Source organism: Capricornis sumatraensis, chromosome 4 (assembly GCF_032405125.1).
Source record: "Capricornis sumatraensis isolate serow.1 chromosome 4, serow.2, whole genome shotgun sequence".
In the NCBI taxonomy this organism is placed as follows: domain Eukaryota; kingdom Metazoa; phylum Chordata; class Mammalia; order Artiodactyla; family Bovidae; genus Capricornis; species Capricornis sumatraensis.
The window spans coordinates 155,064,422-155,088,073 of record NC_091072.1 but is presented as its reverse complement, the minus strand read 5'-3'; the positions used below and the strand labels follow the sequence as shown (position 1 = coordinate 155,088,073).

The 23,652-nt window shown below is 52.2% G+C and overlaps 1 protein-coding gene across 1 annotated transcript in view; it reads right to left on the bottom strand.

Annotated features, from left to right (window-relative positions):
• CACNA1I (calcium voltage-gated channel subunit alpha1 I) overlaps positions 1-23,652 on the bottom strand; it is a 111,721-nt gene that overhangs the window by 48,458 nt on the left and 39,611 nt on the right. Inside the window, exon 5 of the mRNA XM_068970653.1 lies at positions 7,506-7,665. Coding sequence (XP_068826754.1) covers positions 7,506-7,665 — 160 coding nt within the window. The remainder of the gene's footprint in view (positions 1-7,505; positions 7,666-23,652) is intronic.

The window sequence follows — 23,652 nt, the reverse complement described above, 5'->3', positions numbered from 1 at the left end:
GACCAGGAGCTGACTGTGGCTCAGATCATGAACTCCTTATTGCCAAATTCAGACTCAAATTGAAGAAAGTAGGGAAAACTGCTAGACCATTCAGGTATGACCTAAATCAAATCCCTTATGATTATACAGTGGAAGTGAGAAATAGATTTAAGGGTCTAGATCTGATAGATAGAGTGCCTGATGAACTATGGAATGAGGTTCGTGACACTGTACAGGAGACAGGGATCAAGACCATCCCCATGGAAAAGAAATGCAAAAAAGCAAAATGGCTGTCTGGGGAGGCCTTACAAATAGCTGTGAAAAGAAGAGAGGCGAAAAAAAAAAAAAAGAAAAGAGGCGAAAAGCAAAGGAGAAAAGGAAAGATATAAGCATCTGAATGCAGAGTTCCAGAGAATAGCAAGAAGAGATAAGAAAGCCTTCTTCAGTCATCAATGCAAAGAAATAGAGGAAAAGAACAAAATGGGAGGGACTAGAGATCTCTTCAAGAAAATTAGAGATACCAAGGGAACATTTCATGCAAAGATGGGCTCGATAAAGGACAGAAATGGTCTGGACCTAACAGAAGCAGAAGATATTAAGAAAAGGTGGCAAGAATACACAGAAGAACTGTACAAAAAAGATCTTCACGACCCAGATAATCACGGTGGTGTGATCACTCACATAGAGCCAGACATCCTGGAATGTGAAGTCAAGTGGGCCTTAGGAAGCATCGCTACAAACAAAGCTAGTGGAGGTGATGGAATTCCAGTTGAGCTGTTTCAAATCCTGAAAGATGATGCTGTGAAAGTGCTGCACTCAATATGCCAGCAAATTTGGAAAACTCAGCAGTGGCCACAGGACTGGAAAAGGTCAGTTTTCATTCCAATTCCAAAGAAAGGCAATGCCAAAGAATGCTCAAACTACCGCACAATTGCACTCATTTCACACGCTAATACAGTAATGCTTAAAATGCTCCAAGCCAGGCTTCAGCAATACATGAACCGTGAACTTCCTGATGTTCAAGCTGGTTTTAGAAAAGATATCAAATTGCCAACATCCACTGGATCATCAAAAAAGCAAGAGAGTTCCAGAAAAACATCTATTTCTGCTTTATTGACTATGCCAAAGCCTTTGACTGTGTGGATCACAATCAACTGTGGAAAATTCTGACAGAGATGGGAATACCAGACCACCTGACCTGCCTCTTGAGAAACCTGTATGCCCGTCAGGAAGCAACAGTTAGAACTGGACATGGAACAACAGACTGGTTCCAAATAGGAAACGGAGTACATCAAGGCTGTATATTGTCACTCTGCTTATGTAACTTCTATGCAGAGTACATCATGAGAAACGCTGGACTGGAAGAAACACAAGCTGGAATCAAGATTGCCGGGAGAAATATCAATAACCTCAGATATGCAGATGACACCACCCTTATGGCAGAAAGTGAAGAGGAACTAAAAAGCCTCTTGATGAAAGTGAAAGTGGAGAGTGAAGAAGTTGGCCTAAAGCTCAACATTCAGAAAACGAAGATCATGGCATCCGGTCCCATCACTTCAAGGCAAATAGATGGGAAACAGTGGAAACAGTGTCAGACTTTATTTTTATGGGCTCCAAAATCACTGCAGATGGTGACTGCAGCCATGAAATTAAAAGATGCTTACCCCTTGGAAGAAAAGTTATGACCAACCTAGATAGCATATTGAAAAGCAGAGACATTACTTTGCCGACTAAGGTCCGTCTAGACAAGGCTGTGGTTTTTCCTGTGGTCATGTATGGATGTGAGAGTTGGACTGTGAAGAAGGCTGAGCACCGAAGAATTGATGCTTTTGAACTGTGGTGTTGGAGAAGATTCTTGAGAGTCCCTTGGACTGCAAGGAGATCCAACCAGTCCATTCTGAAGGAGATCAGCCCTGGGATTTCTTTGGAAGGAATGATGCTAAAGCTGAGACTCCAGTACTTTGGCCACCTCATGCGAAGAGTTGACTCTTTGGAAAGACTCTGATGCTGGGAGGGATTGGGGGCAGGAGGAGAAGGGGACGACAGAGGATGAGATGGCTGGATGGCATCACTGACTGGATGGACTTGAGTCTGAGTGAACTCCAGGAGTTGGTGATGGACAGGGAGGCCTGGTGTGCTGCGATTCATGGGGTTGCAAAGAGTCAGACACGACTGAGCGACTGAACTGAGGCAAACTTTTTCCATAAAGAGACAAATAGTAAGTTTTTTTTTTTCCTTTATGCAAACCACATGGTCTCTGTCCCACCCACGCAACTCTGCCACTGTAACATGAAAACCATTACAGAAAATGGATAAACAAGTGGGCATGGCTGTGTTCCAACGAAACTTTATTCACAAAAACAGGCCAGAGTTTGCCATCCCGTGTGATAAAGTATTTGAAACACGTAAAACAGATACAATATAACCACCTAAAACATATTAAAATCTCTTATAACTCAATAAGAAAAAGAATCCACTAGGGAAGGAAAGGACAAAAGAATGAAAAATTCACAGAAGAAATCAAAATGACCAACATACAGGAAGAGATGCTCACCTCACTAATAACAGGAATATGCGAACAAAAATTACAGTGAGATCATTTTACATCCATCCAAACAGCAAACATTTCAGGGTTGATAACACTGAGTGTGGGGAGGGTGCGTGTAAACAGACATGCTCATACACTAGCGGTGGGAGTATAATTGACACAACCTTTCTAGAGGGTACTCTGGCAACATCCATCAACAATTAACACGTAGACATAGAACCCAAATACATATGGTCCCCCGGTGGTAATAAAGGCACTCTGACAGTTCAGTGGAGAAAGGATGGACTTCTCCAGCAGCAGTGCTGGGACAACTGGTCATCCGCATGAAAAATGAATCTTGACCCCAACCACATGCCATACTAAAAATTATTTGAAGTGGAATACAGACCTAAATGTGAAAGATACAAACAAGAAAGCTTCTAAAAGAAAACACTGGAGGATAGTTCATAAGCTTGGGTTAGAAAAAGATTTCTTAAACTGGATACAAAAAATAACACTAGAAAAGTAATTGATAATACTGGGGAGCTTCTGTTTATCAATCAAATGATACCATTAAGAAAGTGAAAACTGCAAAAAGACAAAAAGAAAATTAGAAAAGAAAAAACACAGAAGTACAAAAAACCTTTAAAAAGAAATAAAAAACGGAAAAAGAAAAAACAAAATTAAAAAAAATTTTAAAGGGAGAGAAAAAAGTGAAAACATAAAATTCAAACTGGAATCAAATATATGATATAGGACATAAATATATATATATATATATATATATATATATATATCCACTGAAGGACTCAAATCCAGAATATAAAGAACTGCTACAAATTTATAAGAAAAATAAAGGCAATTCAATTTTTAAATGGCAAAAACCATACAGGCACTTCACATGAAGATATACCAATGGCTGATCAACAAACAGAAAAGTGCCTATCACCACTAGCCATCAGGAAAATTCAAATTAAGATGCAAATTAAAACCACAATAAGGCACCACTGCACTCTCACTAGAATAGTAAAAATTAAAGGACTGACAGTTCCAAACATTGCTACAGAATGTGGGGCAACTGGAACTCCTTAGACTTTGCTAGCGAACATTCAGTGCAACCATCCTGGAAAACGGTTTGACAAAATTTACAAGCCAGTAAACACAGGCACTCCCTTCACCTGGCAATTCTACTCCTGGGAATTTACCCAAAAGAAGGAACGGCCATATCCACCCAAAGACATGGGCAAGAATATTCATGAGTCATTGAACCAAAGAACCAGAAACCACCCACATCCACAGGAGAACGGAAAAACACAACATGCCGAGGTGTATTCAGTCAGTGGGAGCCTCGCAGCAAAAAAGAAGGAGCTACGGATACATGCAGCAACGTGGATGAGCCTCACAGACACAGGACCATGAGCCAGAGATGCAGACACAGAAGGCAACTGCCTGTACGATTTCATCCGAAGAAACCTCAGAAACAGGCAAAGGGATTCTGTGGTGATAAGAGATCAGAATAGCGGCTACATCGCGGCGAGGAGGAGGGTGACGAGGAAAGGGCAGGATAGAGCCCTGCTGGGCACTGTGAATTTCTCAGGGTAGACTGACACCAGTGCTTAATCCAGGGAAAACCTCACTGAGCACCCTGCCCCCCACAGCACCTAATAGCTGTGCCTGGCGCTGAGTGTAATTTATACCTTAACCAAAAAAGGCAAATAAAAAAATGGACACAGAGGTTCAAGAGGGAGGGGGACATACGTATATCTATGGCTGGTTTATGTTGATATTTGGCAGAAACCAACACAATTCTCTAACCTAATTATCCTTCAATTTAAAAATAAATAAAATTTTTAAAAATGGACACAGGGCATACCTCATTTTATTTATTTTTTATTATGTATTTACTTATTTATTTGGCTGCACTGGGTCTTAGGTGTAGCACGTGGGATCTTGGATCTTAGTTGTGGCCTGTGGATCTTTTTAGCTGGGGCGTGTGCAAACTTACTTGCAGCATGTGGAATTTAGTTCCTTGACTAGGGATCAAACCCCGGGCCCCCTGCATTGGGCATGTGGAGTCTTAGCCACTGGACCACCAGAGAAACACCCATACCTCATTTTAGTAAGCTTTGCTTTATTACCCTTCTTACAAAGTGAAAGTTTGTGGCAACCCTGCCTCAAACAAGCCTATCAACACCACTGTTCCCACAGCATCTGCTCATTTTGTGTCTCTGTGTCGTATTTTGGTAATTCTTGCACTATTTCAAGCTTTCATTATTATTACGTCTGTTATGGTGATCTGCAATCAATGAGCTTTGTTATTACTACTATGAGTCACTGAAGGCTCAGCAGAGATGGCCAGCATTTTTTGGCAATAAAATATTTTCAGTTGGGGCATGTTCTTTTTTATATACTATTGCACGATTAACAGACTCCAGACGACTTGCCTGGTGGTTCACACTCCCAATGCAGGGGGCCTCGGTTCAATCCCTGGTTAGGGAAGTAGGTCCCTCATGCTGCAACTAAGAATTTGCGTGCTGAAACTAAAGATTTCACATGCCGCAACAAAGATCGAAGATTCCGAGTACTGCAACTAAGACCTGGGGCAGCCACATAAATAAAAAGAAATATTAAAAAAAAAAAAAAACCAGACCACAGGATGGTGTAAACATACCTTAACATGCACTGGGAAACCAAAAAATTGTATGACTCACTTTGTTTCCGTGGTCTGGAACCGAACCCACAGTATCTCAGAGGTGTGCCTTACGCTTCGACTAGCAATTATGAGTCTAGTCATTGATCACACAAGGGCATACAAAGATGGCAAGCATACACGAGGCTCCCTGCAGGCTTCCACATAAAAGCAAATACCTGGTAACCACACAAAGTCCATCAACAGAAGCTGGCACCCTGAACTGTGGTTCATTTGTGGAATAAGAAACACTGATGTAAGACACACTCAAGACACATTGCCTAAGCAATTCCCATTTTTAAAACCTGTCTGGGGTGTAAATAGTCGTGCGTGTGCATTAATGCCTAGACAGAATCTGCCAGAAGGGAGCAGATGCTTTGCAGAGGACATGAGACGGAGCCCCGCCACTTCCTAGCTGGGTGGCATCCCCTTTGCTCATCAAGAACCCTGCCTCTGACCATCTGGGGTCTCCCCTGGGGCCTGTGTGCCTGGGGCATGCTCTGTGCACGCTCACTGGGGGGTGGTCACGGTAGGCTTTGGAAGTTCTGGAGCAAGGTTCTCCTCTCTCAGCCTGTTTCCGGGTCTCCACATGGGGTCAAAAGTCAAGCACCACCACCACCACCCATGTCACACAGGAGCGTGTCATCCTTGCTAACCAAGTCAATAAACTGGACTAGAGGTGCCCAACAACCCAAAAGATAAACTCACAAGTGAGACAGGTTCAGACAAAGACAGTGCCAAGAAAATCAAGCAAGATAATGTCTGGGGGAAAGAGGTGGTGAGGGAAGGCCTTCCGGAGGAGGTGACACTGGGGTTGAGCTGGGTTAATGAGAGGGGGCCACCTCGGGATGAACTAGGAAAAGATCCATGGGGGACAGAGGGGCCTGGATGTGACCTGAACCCCCAAAGCTGAGAGCTCACACCTGCCCGTCTCCATCTGTGCAGGCCAGACCGGGAGAAGCAGGGCCCGCCCCTTACAAATGACTGACCCTGCACGCTCCCCTCCCCCACACAGGGCCCTGACCCACAAGGGTGCCCTGCCCCTGATCTGCCCCCACAGTGCTGCAGAGGGAGCCAGTTCTTTCCCCAGGCTTCCCCCTGGCTCTCCAGCATAGCTCCATCCCCACAACCAGCAGTCAGGCGGACAGGGAGGCCCAGCCCATGCCTGTGCAGTGTCCCCATGTCCCTGCACCCTTCGATCCCCAAGGGCTGGAACTCCACCTGCTGCTGCATCCTCCCCTGAGCTGGGCAAGTGCCGCTGCTTCGGTGAGCGTGTCAAGTCACAGGATGAATGAAAATGCTTTCCTACCTCTGTCCCTGCGGCCTGGACACAGCAGGAGTGCACTAATGCATATTAGTGAAACGAAATGAAAGTTTAGTCATGTCCAACTACACATGGCCATGTATGTGTACTCAAAGGCGCTGCTTACCCCTCCTCACTGAGATGCTACAGATGTCCAATTTCTCCGACGACTCAACCCAACTTCTCCAAGAGCCACAGCTCAATTTCTGTTTACATAGCTTTGGACAAGCCTCTCTCCAGGGAGCTGTCCACCCCCACTGCTTTTAGACACATGTGGGCTAAATGCAAGCTGACCTTTCCCTGATGACTCAGAGTCACCGACTGGAATGTCTGTGCTGTAATTAGACAGCCAGGTTTCATGTCTGCTTTTGAGGTTTTCTGTCTTGTTTTCCCTTGCTGTCATCACTTCTGCTTGGGTCTTCCCCTCCTACCCAACCTCCTCCTGGTTCACTGCTTCCACTCTTCGGGTCCCAACTACCAAGTAAGTTGCTTCCTGCTTTCCTGGTGGCTCAGAATCTGTCTGTAATGCAGGAGACCCGGGTTACATCCCTGGAGAAGGGAATGGCAACCTGCTCCAGTATTCTTGCCTGAGAAATCCCATAGACAGAGGAGCCTGGCAGACTACAGACTACAGGGTTGCAAAGAGTCGGACACGACTGAGCGACTAACACTTTCACTTTCACCCAGTAAGTTAAAACTATGTGTTAAGTAAGAGTCAGTAGGAGCTAAATTAGCGTCTAAGGGCCTGCCTTGGACTGGGACTTTGTGATAACAGTTTGGAGGGCTCAGAGACCTTCTGAGCTCATTTTGGTGTCCAACCATTCATGGGAGACCTACCACCAACTCACCTGGGCACATCCCTTAATCTCTCTGCTCCACCGGGAGTAAGGATTGAGACCAGGTGCTCAATGGGGAGACCTTCCTAGCCTGGACACATTCTGCATGAACAATGCCCCAGGTCAAGCGGGACAGGAGTCCCGGGGCAGGGGATGGGGCGCTGCACTCACATGGTGAAGTTCTCCTCCAGGAAGCAGCGGTTGCGAAGCAGGCCGGCCCAGAGCTGCACGCCGATGATGCCAAAGATGAAGAAGACAAAGAAGCAAAGCAGGAGGACATTCCCCAGCATGGGCAGTGTGTCCAGGAGCAGGTTCACCAGGATCCGCATGCCTGGGAGGGGGAGGGTGGAGGGATTGGATTGGCAGACAGGGGCAGAGGGCCCAGAGAGGAGACACAGAGAGCGGGGTTAGAGGAACAGAGAGGGCGTGGTGAGAGGAGAGGTGGGACATGTGGGCCGGGACTCCTTACTGCCCTCAACCTGCTCAGTGGCCCCCAGACAGACCTCCTTGGTACCTGCCCCTTCTCCCAGAAGCCATGAAAATGGCTCTGCATCCGGCTATACTGCCACTAGATCATGAGTGAATAAGCAGATATCTACGGAGTACTTTCAACGTGCCAAATGCTTTTCGGGGTAATGCACAAATACGAGCTCTTCAGTCTCCATGACAACTCTATGAGGGTGGTAATATTATCCCTATTTTATAGAAAAGGCAACTGGAGGTTCGTAGAACTGAAGCTACTTGCCCAAGTTCACACAGGTAGGACGCAGCAGGGTCTGGATTTAAACCAGGTGTCCTGACACCAAGTTAGCACTCTCCATAGCCCCCAAGTACCTGGAGGTCTGGGACTGAGGTTAGCTCATCTCCCTATGCCCAGCACCCACCCAGGACGGGCACTTGTGTCCTGAGTGTCCTTGATCTCCGGGACAGTCAGTGGTCCCCTGACCATGCCAGGACACATCAGTACCAGCCAAAACCATCCTGCTGACCCACCCCTCTGCATGATGAAATCAGGAAGAGTTCTCAGAACCACCTAGAGAAGAACCTTGGCCAGCCAAAGTACCCAGACCTGGCCTGATGCCAGAGGAAGAGGACTTTTCTTTTCCTTAGAAATAGCTACAATGAACAAGCCAAGCCAGAGGCAACAAGAGGAGAAAATGGGGAAATGAGAGAGGAGATAGACTTCCCCAGGGAGGGTGATGGGGTAACCTGAATGGGGCTTCAGGCAGGCATGGAGAGGGGAACAGAACATGTCAGTCACTTTCTGGGGAGGTATGACATCCCAAAATTCTGCAGGTAGGGAAAGCCTGTGGAACGCACATAGCCCCTGATGAAGAGAGAACAGGGTTCAAATCCTCACGCTGCTGGCCTCTGGGACCTATGGGACTTTGAACCAGTCCCTGCCCCTCGTGGAGGATAAGACCCCTCAGCAGAGCGGCCCAGGAAGACAGCAGCCACGCTACAAAGATTCCCCAGCTCGGGGCCCACACCCAAGTCTCAGCAAATTCTGGGGCTTCCACCCCACAGAGGAAGTGGAGAACAGGCTCAGCTTTCGGCACTACTCCACACACTTACCGCTCTTCACGTCTGTCTCCCCACCCTTCCCTTCTGCCCCGCCTGCCTGGGCTGACCCATCTGCACCCTCCAGGCCCTCTCTCCCCATGGGCTCAGTCCCTGAGCTGTGACAAGCACCTGCTCTCTCAAGTCTGGGTGATGTCAGCCACGGTCATGGCTTCGGTAACAGTCTGCATGTCACCCACTCCCTCCTGACTCCTCAAGAAGATCCAGCCACCCCAGTCACTGGAGAATCCACAGGAATGCATGCCCCAGACAGGTGGGCCACCTCTGTGGCTTTGCCCAGCCCCTATTTCCCAGTCCTCTGAACACAGTATCACTCTTCCATTCCAGTTCCATGGTTTGTGTGGGAGATCACATGACATGGAGATCACACGACCTAGACTTGGCCAATCAGCATAGTCTGTTTCCCTAGCCTCCGTAGTTGGTCCAGGATGAGCATGTGACTCTATCTAGGACCAATGAGAGTTGGCAATGAGACTTCTGATGGAACTACAGGAAAAGAGATGCTCTCTTGCTGCAGAGACTACAAGTTGGGAGGAGTGAAGCTGGGAGTTGGTGGGGCCATCTTGCTTCCCAGGGATAGTGCCTGTCTGGGGTTGAAGCCAGCCCAGGGAAAGCAGAGCCCAGGACAGAGAGGGGGCAATTCCTGGTAACAGCCACTCTAGAACACAAATGTGGGCATGTCACCACTATGTGTACAAACAGATGGCATTCTCATCAGCTACCAGGGTTTGTGGATCCCTGGCAGGTGGGGGAGGTCTCTGGGACTACAGGAGGTCGTTCAGTTCAGTTTAGTCGCTCAGTCGTGTCTGACTCTTTGCAACCCCATGAATCGCAGCATGCCAGGCCTCCCAGTCCATCACCAACTCCCGGAGTTCACTCAGACTCACGTCCATCGAGTCAGTGATGCCATCCAGCCATCTCATCCTCTGTCGTCCCCTTCTCCTGCCCCCAATCCCTCCCAGCATCAGAGTCTTTTCCAATGAGTCAACTCCTCACATGAGGTGACCAAAGTACTGGAGTTTCAGCTTCAGCATCATTCCTTCCAAAGAACACCCAGGGCTGATCTCCTTCAGAATGGACTGGTTGGATCTCCTTGCAGTCCAAGGGACTCTCAAGAGTCTTCTCCAACACCACAGTTCAAAAGCATCAAGTCTTCAGTGCTCAGCTTTCTTCACAGTCCAACTCTCACATCCATACATGACCACAGGAAAAACCATAGCCTTGACTAGACGGACCTTTGTTGGCCAAGTAATGTCTCTGCATTTCAATATGCTATCTAGGTTGGTCATAACTTTCCTTCCAAGCAGCAAGCGTCTTTTAATTTCATGGCTGCAGTCACCATCTGCAGTGATTTTGGAGCCCAAAAAAATAAAGTCTGACACTGTTTCCACTGTTTCCCCATTTATTTCCCATGAAGTGATGGGACTGGATGCCATGATCTTCGTTTTCTGAATGTTGAGCTTTAAGCCAACTTTTTCACTTTCCACTTTTACTTTCATCAAGAGGAGGACTTATACAGTGGAAGTGAGAAATAGATTTAAGGGAATAGATCTGATAGAGTGCCTGATGAACTATGGACTGAGGTTCGTGACATTGTACAGGAGACAGGGATCAAGACCATCCCCGTGGAAAAGAAATGCAAAAAAGCAAAATGGCTGTCTGGGGAGCCATTCACTTTCCTTTTCATCACAGGAGGTCATTGAACCTTATGAAATTGCCGTAAAATATCCAAGTATGATGCCATGAATTTTTCTGGGAAAAAGGTCCACATAAGTGTCTGTGGCTCCAAAGAGCGTCAGGAGCCAGTGGGTCACCCTTGAGTGTACACCACCCAAGATCCTGTGATTCCTATGAACCCTCTCTCGCCTCATCTTCCTCCCTCCCTCCCTCTGTCCCCAGTGTGCACCCTAGGTCTCAGGTGGCACTAGTGGTAAAGAACCTATCTACCAATACAGTAGACATAAGAGACGCGGGTTCGATCCCTGGGTCGGGAAGATCCCCTGGAGGACGACACGGCAATCTACTCCAGTGTTCTTGCCTGGAGAATCCCATGGAAAAAGGAGCCTGGCAGCCTGCAGTCCGTAGGGTCACACAGAGTCGGATACAACCGAAGTGACTTAAGCAAGCACACACACACAAGGATACCATGGGATTCACACCTCCATGCTTTTTTTATCCATGCTGTTCCCTCTTTCTAGAACACTCTTCCACCTCTCTTGTGCCTGGCAAACCTTAATTCAGCCACCATAGCTCAGTTAAGGATCTGCCTTCTCTCTGCGAAGTCTCTCTGTGACTTCCCATACCCCTTCTAAACCTCTCTCTCACTCATCTGTTCTGGGCCACCTTAGCACCTCTGACCTAGCACAGGCTGTCATGTACAGTTGTGCAGGTTGCATACTGCACAACCTTGGAGGCACCATTTACATCAACATCTAATCTTCTAACCCTAATATATAATTATCCATTTACTCTCCTGTTTTTTCCACTGGGCTATATGTTCCTGGGGACAGGGGCTATCTGAGTCACCTCAGTACTCCCAAAACCCAGCAGGTCCTGGCCCAGAGCAGAGTCTCAGCCATTTACATTCAACATTTACTGAATGACTGCTTGTGAATGAACAATGTGCAAAGTCATGGGGAGGGGGTGGAATATTGGAGAGGGGAAGATGAAAGGATGGTGACAAGAAGAGTGGCTCTGTCCAGATTTTTATTTATTCCAGGGGCAATGGCTGAGGTAGTTATTAACGAGGTAATTATTTGGGATTTGCATCACGAGCTCTGTATGGAGTGATTTCCAATCAATAATTAATGCTCACCCCCATCCTCTCACCCCACAAAACTAGGTCAGCCTCCTCTTGGGAAAGGCAGTGGGGCTCCCTTGCAAGCTCCTGCTCTCCAATTGAGAGCAAGCCAGGGTGAGTGAGGGCTCAGTATCCCACTCCCTCCACATCCGCCCCCACAACAGGGGGTGTGCAGAAGAGGGAAGTGAGAAATCAGAGCAATCAGCCTACAATCCATCCAAAAGTGAAGTCAGTCAGTCGCAGGCCTTTCTGGTGCCCCATCATTCATTCATTCATCAGACACTTACAAGAACTGTTGCGTAGCATACCAGGCACAGTGCTGGGCTTGTGGGAAATCCCAAATCCCATTTTTCACCCCTTGCAGAGTTTGCAGTCTGCCAGCAGAGGGACAGGGGACCCCAGTGTTGGGGAAAGGGATGAGGCCTGGGGAGTAAGGGAGCTCTAGGTGCATCGCTGGAGAGGCTGACTCGAGCTGGGCCCTGCAGGATAACAGGAGCGGTGGCAAAGGCACAGGGGAGTGACCAGCCAGAGAGGGCATCCGGGGGCCTCTGCTAGGCAGCCACTTGGGAGGTTTCTAAGCAGGCTGAGCCCTTGACCAGCTCCGGGCTTTAAAGCCGATGGAACAATCTTGGAGGACAGGACAGAGGCGGGAGGCAAGCATGGAGGGCCAGGTGGTGGCCCTGAGAAGCGGTGGGCTCAGAGAGGCCTGCAGGAGGCAGCTCTGTGCCATCCCAGCCTGGCTGCTCCCGCCTGCTCCCCCCGGGCCCAGCTGTTGTTGCTCAATTAATTACATTTCCCAGTTCTCCAGGACATTGAAATTCTGAAAGGCTCCTGAGAACCTGCCTGGCCGCCGGCTTCCCTGAATGGCAGCCCGATCTCTCCTCCCCTCCTCCCTCCCCTCTGCTGAGCTGAACCCCAGCTCACTTCACAGCCCCCCTGGGGCCCAGGGAGCCCCAGGGCCACAGAGCCAGGGCATAATTAGCTAATTAGGGACTCAAAGCAAGTTCATCGCTTCCGCGCCAGGGAACAGGGGCCACGGGATTAGGGAGCCAGGAAGGACCTCACGAGAACCCAGCTAATCCTCCTTTCAACGCCCACAGTCAAGTAATTAGCTCAAGCAAGTCGGAGGGTTCCCCCATGCCCCTGATTCCCCTGGCAACTGCTACAGGAGAGAGAGGCAGAGAAAGTGAAACAGAGAGAGAACTGCAGACAGAATAGAGGCAGAGAGAAAGAGGCAGAGACCGCTCTTAAGACCTATCACCATCTACCTCAGACTATCTTTTCCGCTCATCCTCCACACTTCTTTTCAGCCAAGGCCTCCTCCTCCAGGCAGCCTTCTCTGATTCTCACCCCCAGATACTCAGGTTTCCTGCCTCTCGCGCCCTTATGGCTCTCCCTTTTCCTCTCCCGGGATGAGATTACCTGGTTTTGGTCTCTGTGACTCTTGAGCCTTGGATGGAGACCAGGTGGGCCTGAATGAGGGCAGGCTGCAGGTGACCCATGAGTGTGGCTTGGGGCCCTGCTCCCCTAGTTAAGATGGAAGAGGACCCCAGAGACCTCAGAACATCCAGTGTAGCCCTTTCTCTGATGAGCAAACAGCACCAACTCAGGACAGGACATCTGGGGGCCAGATCTGGCTGGGCAGCCTTGAGGCAGAACTGGCCCTCTCTGGGCCCCAGAGGCCTCAACTACAGAAGACAGTGGTTCCTGTCGAGCCTCAGGAAGACCCCAAGGCTAGAACACCTCAGTGGGGGGCGCCCCCAAAGTCAAAGCCTCCCATTCCAATGGGGAAAGTATAAATCCTTATCCCACCCCCCAATCGCAGGACCCCCAACCATCAGGCTCCAATCTGTCCCCCTCTGTCCTCCAGGCCATGCCTGAACCTGCTGCTCCACCAGACTGCAGACACGCCCAGCACGCCCACTCCCCACCTGTGCACACATCCTGCCCCCCACTCACCGCCCCCCCACTCTCTGCCAGGGGGCTTCCTTTACTATTGCACTGCTGAGAGCAATGCTAAGTTCACTTGCCAAGGCAGGATGGGGTCCATGCTGGAGCCAGACTGACCCACTTCCAACCCCTGGGAAGCTCAGGTTCTGGGTCACTGCTGGGCCCTCGCACATGCTCAGAAGGCCATCTCTCGTCCGTTTTCAGACCTCTGCTGTGTGGTCACCTCTCCTGGATCCCAGGGCTGGGCTCGTGCCCCTGCAATGAGCTGTCACAGTCTTGTCCGCCCTCCATCACACCACTTATTACACTGTCATCCTTCATCACAGCTCTGCCCTCCTCTCTCCCCAGAAACCAGGAGTGCAAAGCCCACCTGGGGTGCTCTGCATCCCCCAATCCAGCCTGGGGCCCAGTACAGAGTAACTCTTCCGAGGGGGGCGGCCTGAACGAATGTAGGAGTGATGGGCTGGGTGGATGGATCCATTCTACAAATGTTGAGTGAGGGCCAACTACATTCCAGGCACTGTTTTAAGCTCTGGGGATATATCAGTTTAAACACACACACACACAAACAGATCAAACCCTTGCCCTTGTGAAGCACACATTCTAGGTTAAGGGTAGGAAGAGGCAGGGGCTTCCCCGGTGACTCATCGGTAAAGCATCTGCCTGCAATGCAGAAAACGTGGATTTGATTCCGGGGCCAGGAAGATCCCCTGGAGAAGAAAATGGCAACCCACTCTAGTATTCTCGCCTGGGAAATCCCATGGACAGAGAAGCCCGGTGGGCTACCGTCCATGGGGCCGCAAAAGAACTGGACACGACTGAGCATCTAAACAACAAGCGAGATAGAGACAAAGAAACAGCAAGCATGATAAACAAGTACCTTTCTTCCTTTGTTGGGTGGTAAGTGCTACAAAAACGAAAAGGAGGTTGCAGAAGGACCAGGCTGGGGCTAGGGGACCAGTTGGCATAAAGCGGGGGCTGGGAAAGGCCACCCTGCCAAGACACACAGAGCAGCTGTGTGCCTACTTCGGGGAGAGCTCTCCAGGAGAGGGAAGAGCCAGGCAAAGGTGGGAGGGCACAGGGCTGCCTGCAGGAGAGCGTGTGACTCCAGCTTTGACTGGCACTGAGAGTCGCAGATGGAAGACAGACATGGTCTCCCGGCTGCTGGGAAGAAAACGACTGTGTGCGCTGGGGCCAAACAGGGAGGCCATTAGGGACCCCAGCCTGCAGGATGGTCTACAAACGCCCCTGTGTGACCCTGGAACACGCACACGCATCTGGAAAGGGGGCTGGGCCTGTGGGCTGCATGGCCAGGAGCCTGACAGCAGCCACGTGGTCGTGCCTCCTGAGGGCACCCCATGCCTTCTCCTGGGACTGAAATAGGGATCCCTCAAGGCGGTGCCTGGGGGCTTCCCTGGTGGCTCAGATGGTAAAGTGTCTGCCTGAAATGCGGAAGACATGTGGTCTGATACCTGGGTCAGGAAGATCCCCTGAAGAAGGAAATGGCAACCCACTACAGTATTCTTGCCTGGAAAATTCCATGGATGGAGGAGCCTGGTGTGCTACAGTCCATGGGGTCACAAAGAGTCAGACACGACTGAGCGACTTCACTTTCTTTCTTTCTTTCTTTCTTTCTTTCTTTCTTTCTTTCTTTCTTTCTTTCTTTTGAGGGGGTGCCCAGGAGAGACTCAGGCTCCTGCCCGGTGCCCTCCCTGCTGAGGTTGCCCAGGCCAGATGCTGGGATTGGGCACTCTCCAGGGACTCTCCAGGGTGGGGACCGGGCCTTCGGTCTACCTGCTCCACTTCAGGCCACCTGGCCTGGCCCAGCCCTCGCTCACCTGCCATCCTGATAGCACACATCTGGCTGGGTTCAGATGACGTGGCAGTGGAGAGGGATGTCGAGGCGGGGCTCTAGAGGCATTCCGAAGGTTGAGTCAGGGGTAGGATGTGGGTGTGAATGGGACAGAGGAGCTGAGGCATCTCCAAGGTTGGGGGCCTGAGTGCAGAGGCACACAGCAGCCCTCAGTGGAGATGGAGGTCTGTGAGGATATGGGGAATTGGGGGTGCCTGGTGTATACCTGTGTGAAATCAGATCTCAGGGTCTGGGGTTCAGAGGGAGAAGTATGGCCTGGAGCATCACGTGAGTGGCATCAGGGTAGAAACAGTTTGTAGGTGGCATTTTATGTTTTCATTTTGGGGCCACACTGTGAGGTATGCAAGATGTTAGTTCCCAGACCAGGAATCGAGCCCCGCTCCCCCTGCATGGGCAATGTGGAGTCCTAACCACTGGACCACCAGGGAAGTCCCTCTAGGTGGAATTTTAAATGCCAGGAGCTGGGGGAAACGATGACAGGTGGGCAAACTGATGGAGCTGCTCAACCTTTTCACCCCCTTCTCTCCAGCGAGCCCCTGGACCAGGCCCTCTGCCATAAAGAAAGCTGGGCATCAGCCAGACAAGGGCCCCTGGTGGCAGTGGGGCGCCCAGGAGGCGAAGAGGGTGCACTTCCTGACAGGCCTCTCCCCTGGAGGTCTGGGGTGCTCTCCGCAGACAGGAGCTGTCAGCCCAGATTAGCACAGCCGCTCTGCCAGGGCAGCTCAAGTAGAAAGAGCCGAGCTCGTGCTAGCCTCTGCCAGGGGCCCAGCCCGCAGCCAGGAGGAAGGGAGTAGGCCTGGGGCAAGGGGCCGCGAGGCAGCGGCTGGCCCTGGGGCTCCCCTCTCTCCCTGGTCTGCCCAGGTCAGCAGAGGCTGCTAAGCAGCTGGGAGAGGCTGTGTGCTGCTCCTGCCACGGCCAGGGCCAACTAATCAGAGGCACAGTGGGTGTCCGGGAGGCCGGGCCAGGCAGCATACGGCCAGGTGGCCGAGGACACAGCTGCTGGCCCCAGCCCCGAGGGGAGGGGCCTGTGGACTGAAGCGGGGCCTCAGTGCCCACTCCTGAGACGAGAAGCAATGCCCACACAAGGGGTCTGCGGCACCATGCCCTCCACCCCAGGGGAGGCCTTGGCTCCTCCCCAAGGCAGTCAGTGCTCACTACAAACACAGGGGCGTTTGTAGACCATCCTGCAGGCTGGGGTCCCTAATGGCCTCCCTGTTTGGCCCCAGCCCACACAGTCAGGTGCCCGGCCCTGTCCTGCTGAAGGTCCCCAACCCCACCATGGCCCCTGATGTCCTCTCACGCATTCTTCCAAAGTCTCTTGCCCACTCCTCTCTGAAGCCTCCTTAAAGTACGGTGTCGGGAGCCCCTCCCCTCGGCCCAGCTGCCTCCGTTAGGGCCCCTGGCTCCAGCCCCACAGCTGCCCAGCTTGAGCATCTGCCTACAGAGTCGGGGCGGCATGAGAGCCTTCTCCATGACCCCCACGTCTGCCCCGAGGCCTGGCTCCGTGGCCCCACAGCGGATGCTACTCTGGGTGAACGGATGAAGGAATGAACACACACGCAGTGGCTCTCTCCCTTGATCTGGTGTCCTGTGCAGGAATCACGCCCTCCTGATGTGTAAAGCGGAATTTGACCCAGTGCGGAGGCGGAGGGGGAGTAGGGGGCTGCCCTCACCCCAGCCGCACCCCAAGCATCTCTCCTCTCACAGTCCCGGCTGCTCTTTCCTGTTCCCGAGCCAGGCTTTCATCAGATGGTCTGTCCAGAGGCTCTCCGGCCCACCCCCATCTCTCTGGGGAAATCGGGCCCCTGCTCACTGTCTTCTCTTTTCTCTCCCCACCTCCCTCCTTCCCTCCCTTCCTTCTCGGGTGGCTGCCAGACCTTTCTTCCACGTGGCAGCTGGGGGAGCTGTGTGGGTGCCAAGGACAGACAGTCTGAAGTTCAAGGTCCTGCTTGGGGTCAGAGCCCCCCTTCAGCTGCACCCCAAGCCCGCCTGAACACACGTACAGATTGAAAGTGCTGAGGTTCTCGTGCAAGCGTTGTTTCCGGGTGCCCCAGCCCCTCTGCTACTAGATCTGGAGTGTGACATTTGGAGTATGAGCCGTCACTCGAGCTTCCCCGGTGGCTCAGTGGCAAAGAATCCACCTGTCAATGCAGGAGACGTGGGTTCAGTCCCTGGGTCTGGAAGACCCCCTGGAGAAGGAAATGGCCACCCACTCCAGTATTCTTGCCTGGAAAATCCCATGGACAGAGGAGCCTAGCGGGCTGTAGTGCATGGAGTGGCAGAAGAGTTAGACACAACTTAGCGACTAAACAACAACAACGTGAGACCCGTGATCAACGTACAGTGTTGGCACCTTCACTGGGCACCTTCTAGGAGCAGGTGTCATGAAGACGCTTTGCTACTCCGTAGCCTAGCAAGGGAGGGCTGGGACCCATCTTATGGACTGAGAAACTGAGGTCTGAGAGGTGGCCAAGATCCCAGGCACAAACCCTGGTCTAACTGCTCTGGATGCTGCGGTCTGTAGCCCCGACACTGGGACCCTCCCTCTGAGGGGGCGGGGATGGAGCAGCTCGCCAGAGCCTAATCTACATCTGGCACTGCAGACTAACCCACGTTGAGGTGCCATGCGTCATCCCCCCTGTGCAGACAAGGGTCCAAAACAAGAGAGGTTTCTTTTCCCAGGTCCTGCAGCTAACGAACACAGGCCCAAGCTCTGAACACTGGCAGGCCAACTCAGACACCATGCTCCGCACTAACCACTCTACCTTCCTCCTTCCCGCCCTGACTCACCCCCTCAGGCTGCAAAGGGCCGAGCACCACGAGAACTCTTCAGCCTGACAGTGAGAGGCGCTCAGAGGTCTGGAGCACACCAAACTTGGGGGTAGAGAAGGGGCCACTACTTCAGCCCATGGGGCCTTTCTGCTTTGACCTTGGATGTGGGCAGGTGTCTTTCCTGATGCCCCTGTGCAGACGGAGTGGGTGGCTCAGATGCCTACACACTAAAAGGAAAGGAAGGAGGTTGTGAAAGGGAGCACAAAGCGCTGGCCAGCTGTGTGGCCTTGGGCAGGTTACTCAACCTCTCTCTGCCTCAGTTTTCCCATCTGTTAAGTGGGCATCACAGTGGTACCAACATCCTAGGACTGTTATGATACAGTTTGTGTAAAGCATATGATAAATTTTAGCCACTTATCATTATTAGTAAATCCCTAGAATACGTGGAACGCTCACCTCACCCCTCCTCGTGACAGGCAGTGCTCTGCGCCTACGCACTAAGATGTGCACACAAGCCCACATGTGCACATACAAATACACACAGTCCCAGGAGAGCTCCTCTTCTCCACCCTGGCATGTGCAATTCCGCTCCGTCTGCCAGGACCACCCTTTCCAGTTCTCTGTGTTCCTGGTGAGCATTTTCTACAAGCAACCTCTGTGAAGAGGTCCTGATGCCCTCACCCTCCAACCCCAATGCTCCCAAGCACCTTCTTCATTAGAGTAGCGCCTGTTGACCACTTACTGCATACAAGGCTCCAGGCTAAGCTCGCTATACACATGGGAGCATTTTGTCCTTAAAAAACCGTATAGCAACTGGTATCACTAATGCCATCTTATCACTTGGGAAATAGAGGCCCAGGGTCCCACAACAGGTGGGTGAAAGGACCAGAAGTGGGGCCTGTCAGTAGAGAGCTAATCTCCAGTCCTGAGCCTGCAGCTGGGGCCCGACAGGGGCCTTCCACACAGCACAGTCAGCTCTGCCTCCCTGTCCCCGGGCCCTGCCCAGCCCAGCCCCAGCCCAGAGGCCCCTGCACAGAGGTGGGTCCTTGCTGACCCAGGGGTTGTCAGCCAGATAGGGCTCCAGGAGGTGGACAGCTGCCCCGAGCTCCCTAGGCCTCCCTCCCAACCCCCTCCACAGCCTGGGTCAGGGTGTACAGGGGCACAGGTAGGCCAGCAGTTCAGACTCAGCCGGCTCAGGCTTTAGCAGTAACTGCCCTAGTTTCTTCGGAGAAGGCGATGGCACCCCATTCCAGTACTCTTGCCTGGAAAATCCCACGGTCGGAGGAGCCTGGTAGGCTAGAGTCCATGGGGTTGCAAAGAGTCCACTTTCATGCACTGGAGAAGGAAATGGCAACCCACTCCAGTGTTCTTGCCTGGAGAATCCCAGGGACGGGGGAGCCTGTTGGGCTGCCGTCTATGGGGTCACACAGAGTCGGACACGACTGAAGCGACTTAGCAGCAGCAGCAGCCCTAGTTTCTTAATGGAGAAAAAAGCACTTTTCATATTTAAATGGCTTGGTCAATGGGCTTTGGGAGGTACCACAGCTGACTGTGCCAACAAAGGTCCGTCTAGTCAAAGCTATGATTTTGCCAGTAGTCATGTATGGTTGTGAGAGCTGGACTATAAAGAGAGCTGAGCGCTGAAGAACTGATGCTTTTGAACTGTGGTGTTGGAGAAGACTCTTGAGAGTCCCTTGGACTCCAAAGAGATCCAACCAGTCCATCCTAAAGGAAATCAGTCCTGAATATTCATTGGAAGGACTAACGCAGAAGCTGAAACTCCAATACTTTAGCCACCTGATGTGAAGAATTGACTCATCTGAAAAGACCCTAATGCTGGGAAAGATTGAAGGCAGGAAGAAAAGGGGACGACAGAGGATGAGATGGTTGGATGGCATCACTGACTCAATGGACATGAGTTTGAGTAAACTCTGGGAGTTGGTGATGGACAGGGAGGCCTGGCATGCTGCAGTCCATGGGGTCACAAAGAGTTGGACATGACTGAGTGAGTGAACTGAACAGCTGACTGAGGGGTGTGTAGGGTGGGTGAAGCCTGGAGTCAGCTGGAGCCAGGAGGGAGCACTTTCAGAGATAAACCAGCCCCATCTTTCCAAGGCCCAGAAAGGGATAGCGACCTATGAAAAGTCGCACAGCAAGGACTTATCAAAAGTCAGAACCTAGCCTCCTGACTGGCAGTCTAGTGATTCTTCCTTCCCTCCCTGGCTCCTCTACACTCTCCTGCCCTTTATCCACCAATGGTTGAGTGGCCAGCACACACCTACAGGCGTGGGGTGGAGGGACACATTTTATGATGTTCTGTAAAGAGCACAACCCCCAGGTGCCCCATCCATCCTGGGCAAAGTCCCTCTTCCTCCTTTGTGCAAATAGGGAAACAGGCCCAGAGACTCCCAAGGGCTTCCCAGGTCACAAAGCAGACTCTCAGCAGAGCTCAGAAGCAGAACTTACATTCCCCAACAACCCAACTGAGTCTTCCTGGTTGCTTGTGTTTTTAAACTTCAGGCAGCCACCTCCCTCTCCACAGCTTTGCAATTAATAACCCATAATTTGACTTCGCCGTCCTAATCCTCTAGCTTGCCATCTTGTGGCCAAATTGAAAGCTACAGGCTAATGTTGAATGAGTCCCAGGGCAGAAGCAGCAATAAAGATAAATGGGGGACTTCCCTGGCAGTCCAGTGGCTAACACTCCATGCTTCCAATGCAGGGGATGCGTGTTTGATCCCTGGTTGGGACTAAGGGAACTAAATCCCCCATGCCATGTGGGACGGCCTCAAAAAGATAAATGCGAGGACTTGGAATGTTCAGGGAAACAGCTAGGGAAAAAGAAGGCAACCAACCAAACCTCTCAAAGAGATTTCTAAGTGACCCTCCACTCCTACAGGCCACTCATTCCCAGTGACTCTGGGCAGAGCACCTAACACCTGGGTCTGGATTAGTGCACCCGCTCCAACAGCTTGAGGCTCCTGTTAAGTTGCTCGTGAAGATGGATTTATCTTAAGGTCCCTTTTGGGGAGGGGGCTGAGGCACATTAGCTATATTTTGGATCCTGGAGAGTTCATGGTCTCAATAACTATCCCCCCCGGCCAGGTTCTAAGAAAGCAAGAGATTTGTTTGTCAGGCGAGAGGCAGAAACAGCTCAGAGCAGGAACAGAACTGCCCACCTCAGGCAGCCCTGGACCTCCTAGCAAAGCCTATTAGCGGGAAAGAAGCCCCTGAGGAAAGACCTGGATTCCTCTCTGGGCCCTGGGGGCCGCCCAGCCTCCAAAATCAGAAGCTCCATGAGCACGGGGCCCAGCCCGGCCCTTCTCTAGAGAACTGGACAGACTGGCACAGGGGGCCTGCCAGTGACCCCCCACAGCCAGGAGCCGCAAATGAGTTCCTCACACAGGCAGTGAGGTGGGGGGAGGAGAGGCACGTGGGCCCACACCTCCACATGTGCACACCCCCGTGTACACGTTCCCACATGTGCACACCCACGTGTACACGTCCCCACATGTGCACACCCCCGTGTGCACGTCCCCACATGTGCACACCCCCGTGTGCACGTCCCCACATGTGCACACCCCCGTGTGCACGTCCCCACATGTGCACACCCCCGTGTACACGTTCCCACATGTGCACACTCCCACATGTGCACACACATATACACACAGTCTCTCAAGGAGAGAGACCCTCACACACACACACGTGCACAAATGTACAGAAACCCATCCACAGAAACCCATACCCTGTGTGTCTAGGGATCATCCACCCCCCACCCAGACCACCTCTCAGAAATGCCCTGTCGCATCGCTGTTCCCATGCCTGTCAAAACCTGAGACCTGACGGGAGATGCAGAATGTAGGATGGCCTCCAAACACCCCTGTGTGACCCCGGCACACGCGTCTCTGGAAAGGGGGCTGGGCCTGCGGGCTGAGTGGCCAGGAGGATGACAGTGGCCACGTGGTTGCCGCCCCCTGGGGGCAGCCCTGCCTTTCTCTGGGACTGAAATGGGGAACCCAATGGGGGACGCCCAGGAGGGATGCAGCCCCTGCCTGCCTTCCCCGTGGGGTTGCCCAGGCCAGACACTTGATTCCCTCCGGGACTCTCCAGAGTTAGGACCAGACCTCCCGGCCACCTGCTCCTCTCCACCCTGCCCAGCACGGCCCTAGTTCACCCACATTGCCGGAGCAGTCTTGTATCCACTTGCCCACCACTGCCAGGCATCTCTAAAATACTCCCTTGTCGGCTCAGTCCCCACACTCTGCTGAGTCTCAGCTCAGACACCACCTCAGACCCCCAGTGCCCCCAGCTGTGCCCCTCCCTGCACCCCTGTGCCCTCCACATGCCCGGCATCCCTCGGTCTGAGCACGGGCAGCACAGGACAGCTGCTCGATATACCTGCCCAGCGGCTCCACTTCACACCTATTTACTGAGCCCCTGCTACACACCAGACAGAGCTGTGGGCGCTGCGGGAACAAAGGCTGCCTGTGGCCGGCCTCCCAGGAGGAGATGGGGCCTGGGGAGGGGAACATGCGCCCCTGGGAGAAGCGTGCTGCTTAGAAACAGGCTCCAGTTTAGTCCCTGCCACTGACCTGCTGTGTGACCTTGGGCTGGCCATGACCCTCTCTGGGCCTCACTGGCCTCATTTGTTAAAAGGGGTAAAGATGGTTTAGAATGAGGTGATCTTTAAGGAGACTCCTAGGCTTGGTGGCAAGTGGGAAGGACAGAAAGGATGCCAGCCAGGATGGCCTCTTTGGATGCCCCTTCTCTGCCCCAAGGGAGTCTCCCTGGGACCAGGAGGGGACAGAGGTGAACTGCTCCTTCCGCTCCCAGACACCTTGAGTTCCACTGCCCACCTTTTGGTTCCTACCTCTCAAGTCCTCCCTGGGGACCTCACAGCAGCTCTCAGGGGCCCCTGAGTTCCCCATCCTGTCCAGGCTCATGTGTGGGGAGGTGACCTTGTACATGTGACCTTGAGACACCAGCCCTTCCCCCTCTGCACCTCATCCAGCCTGAGCCAGCCCACCCCCTCCCCAAGTCCCTCTGCTCCACAAACATCCCAAAGCACAGCCTCCACTGCCCCGCCAGGCCTGCCCAGGCTGACTGACACGAGCCCAGAGTCAGGTGGACGGCTGCAGACAGGTGGACAGGCTGGGAATGGGTGGAGCAGGGTCAGTACCAACTGGGGAGGAGAACGAGGTGCCAGGAGCCCCTTCCCCTTCTGCAGAAGAAGAAACGGAGGCTCAGGCAGGGAAGAGAACTAGAGTTCAGACCGAGTCCAGACTCGGGACAGACAGAACTCTGCTCAGATTCCTGCCTTGCCCCTGAATTGCTGTGTGACC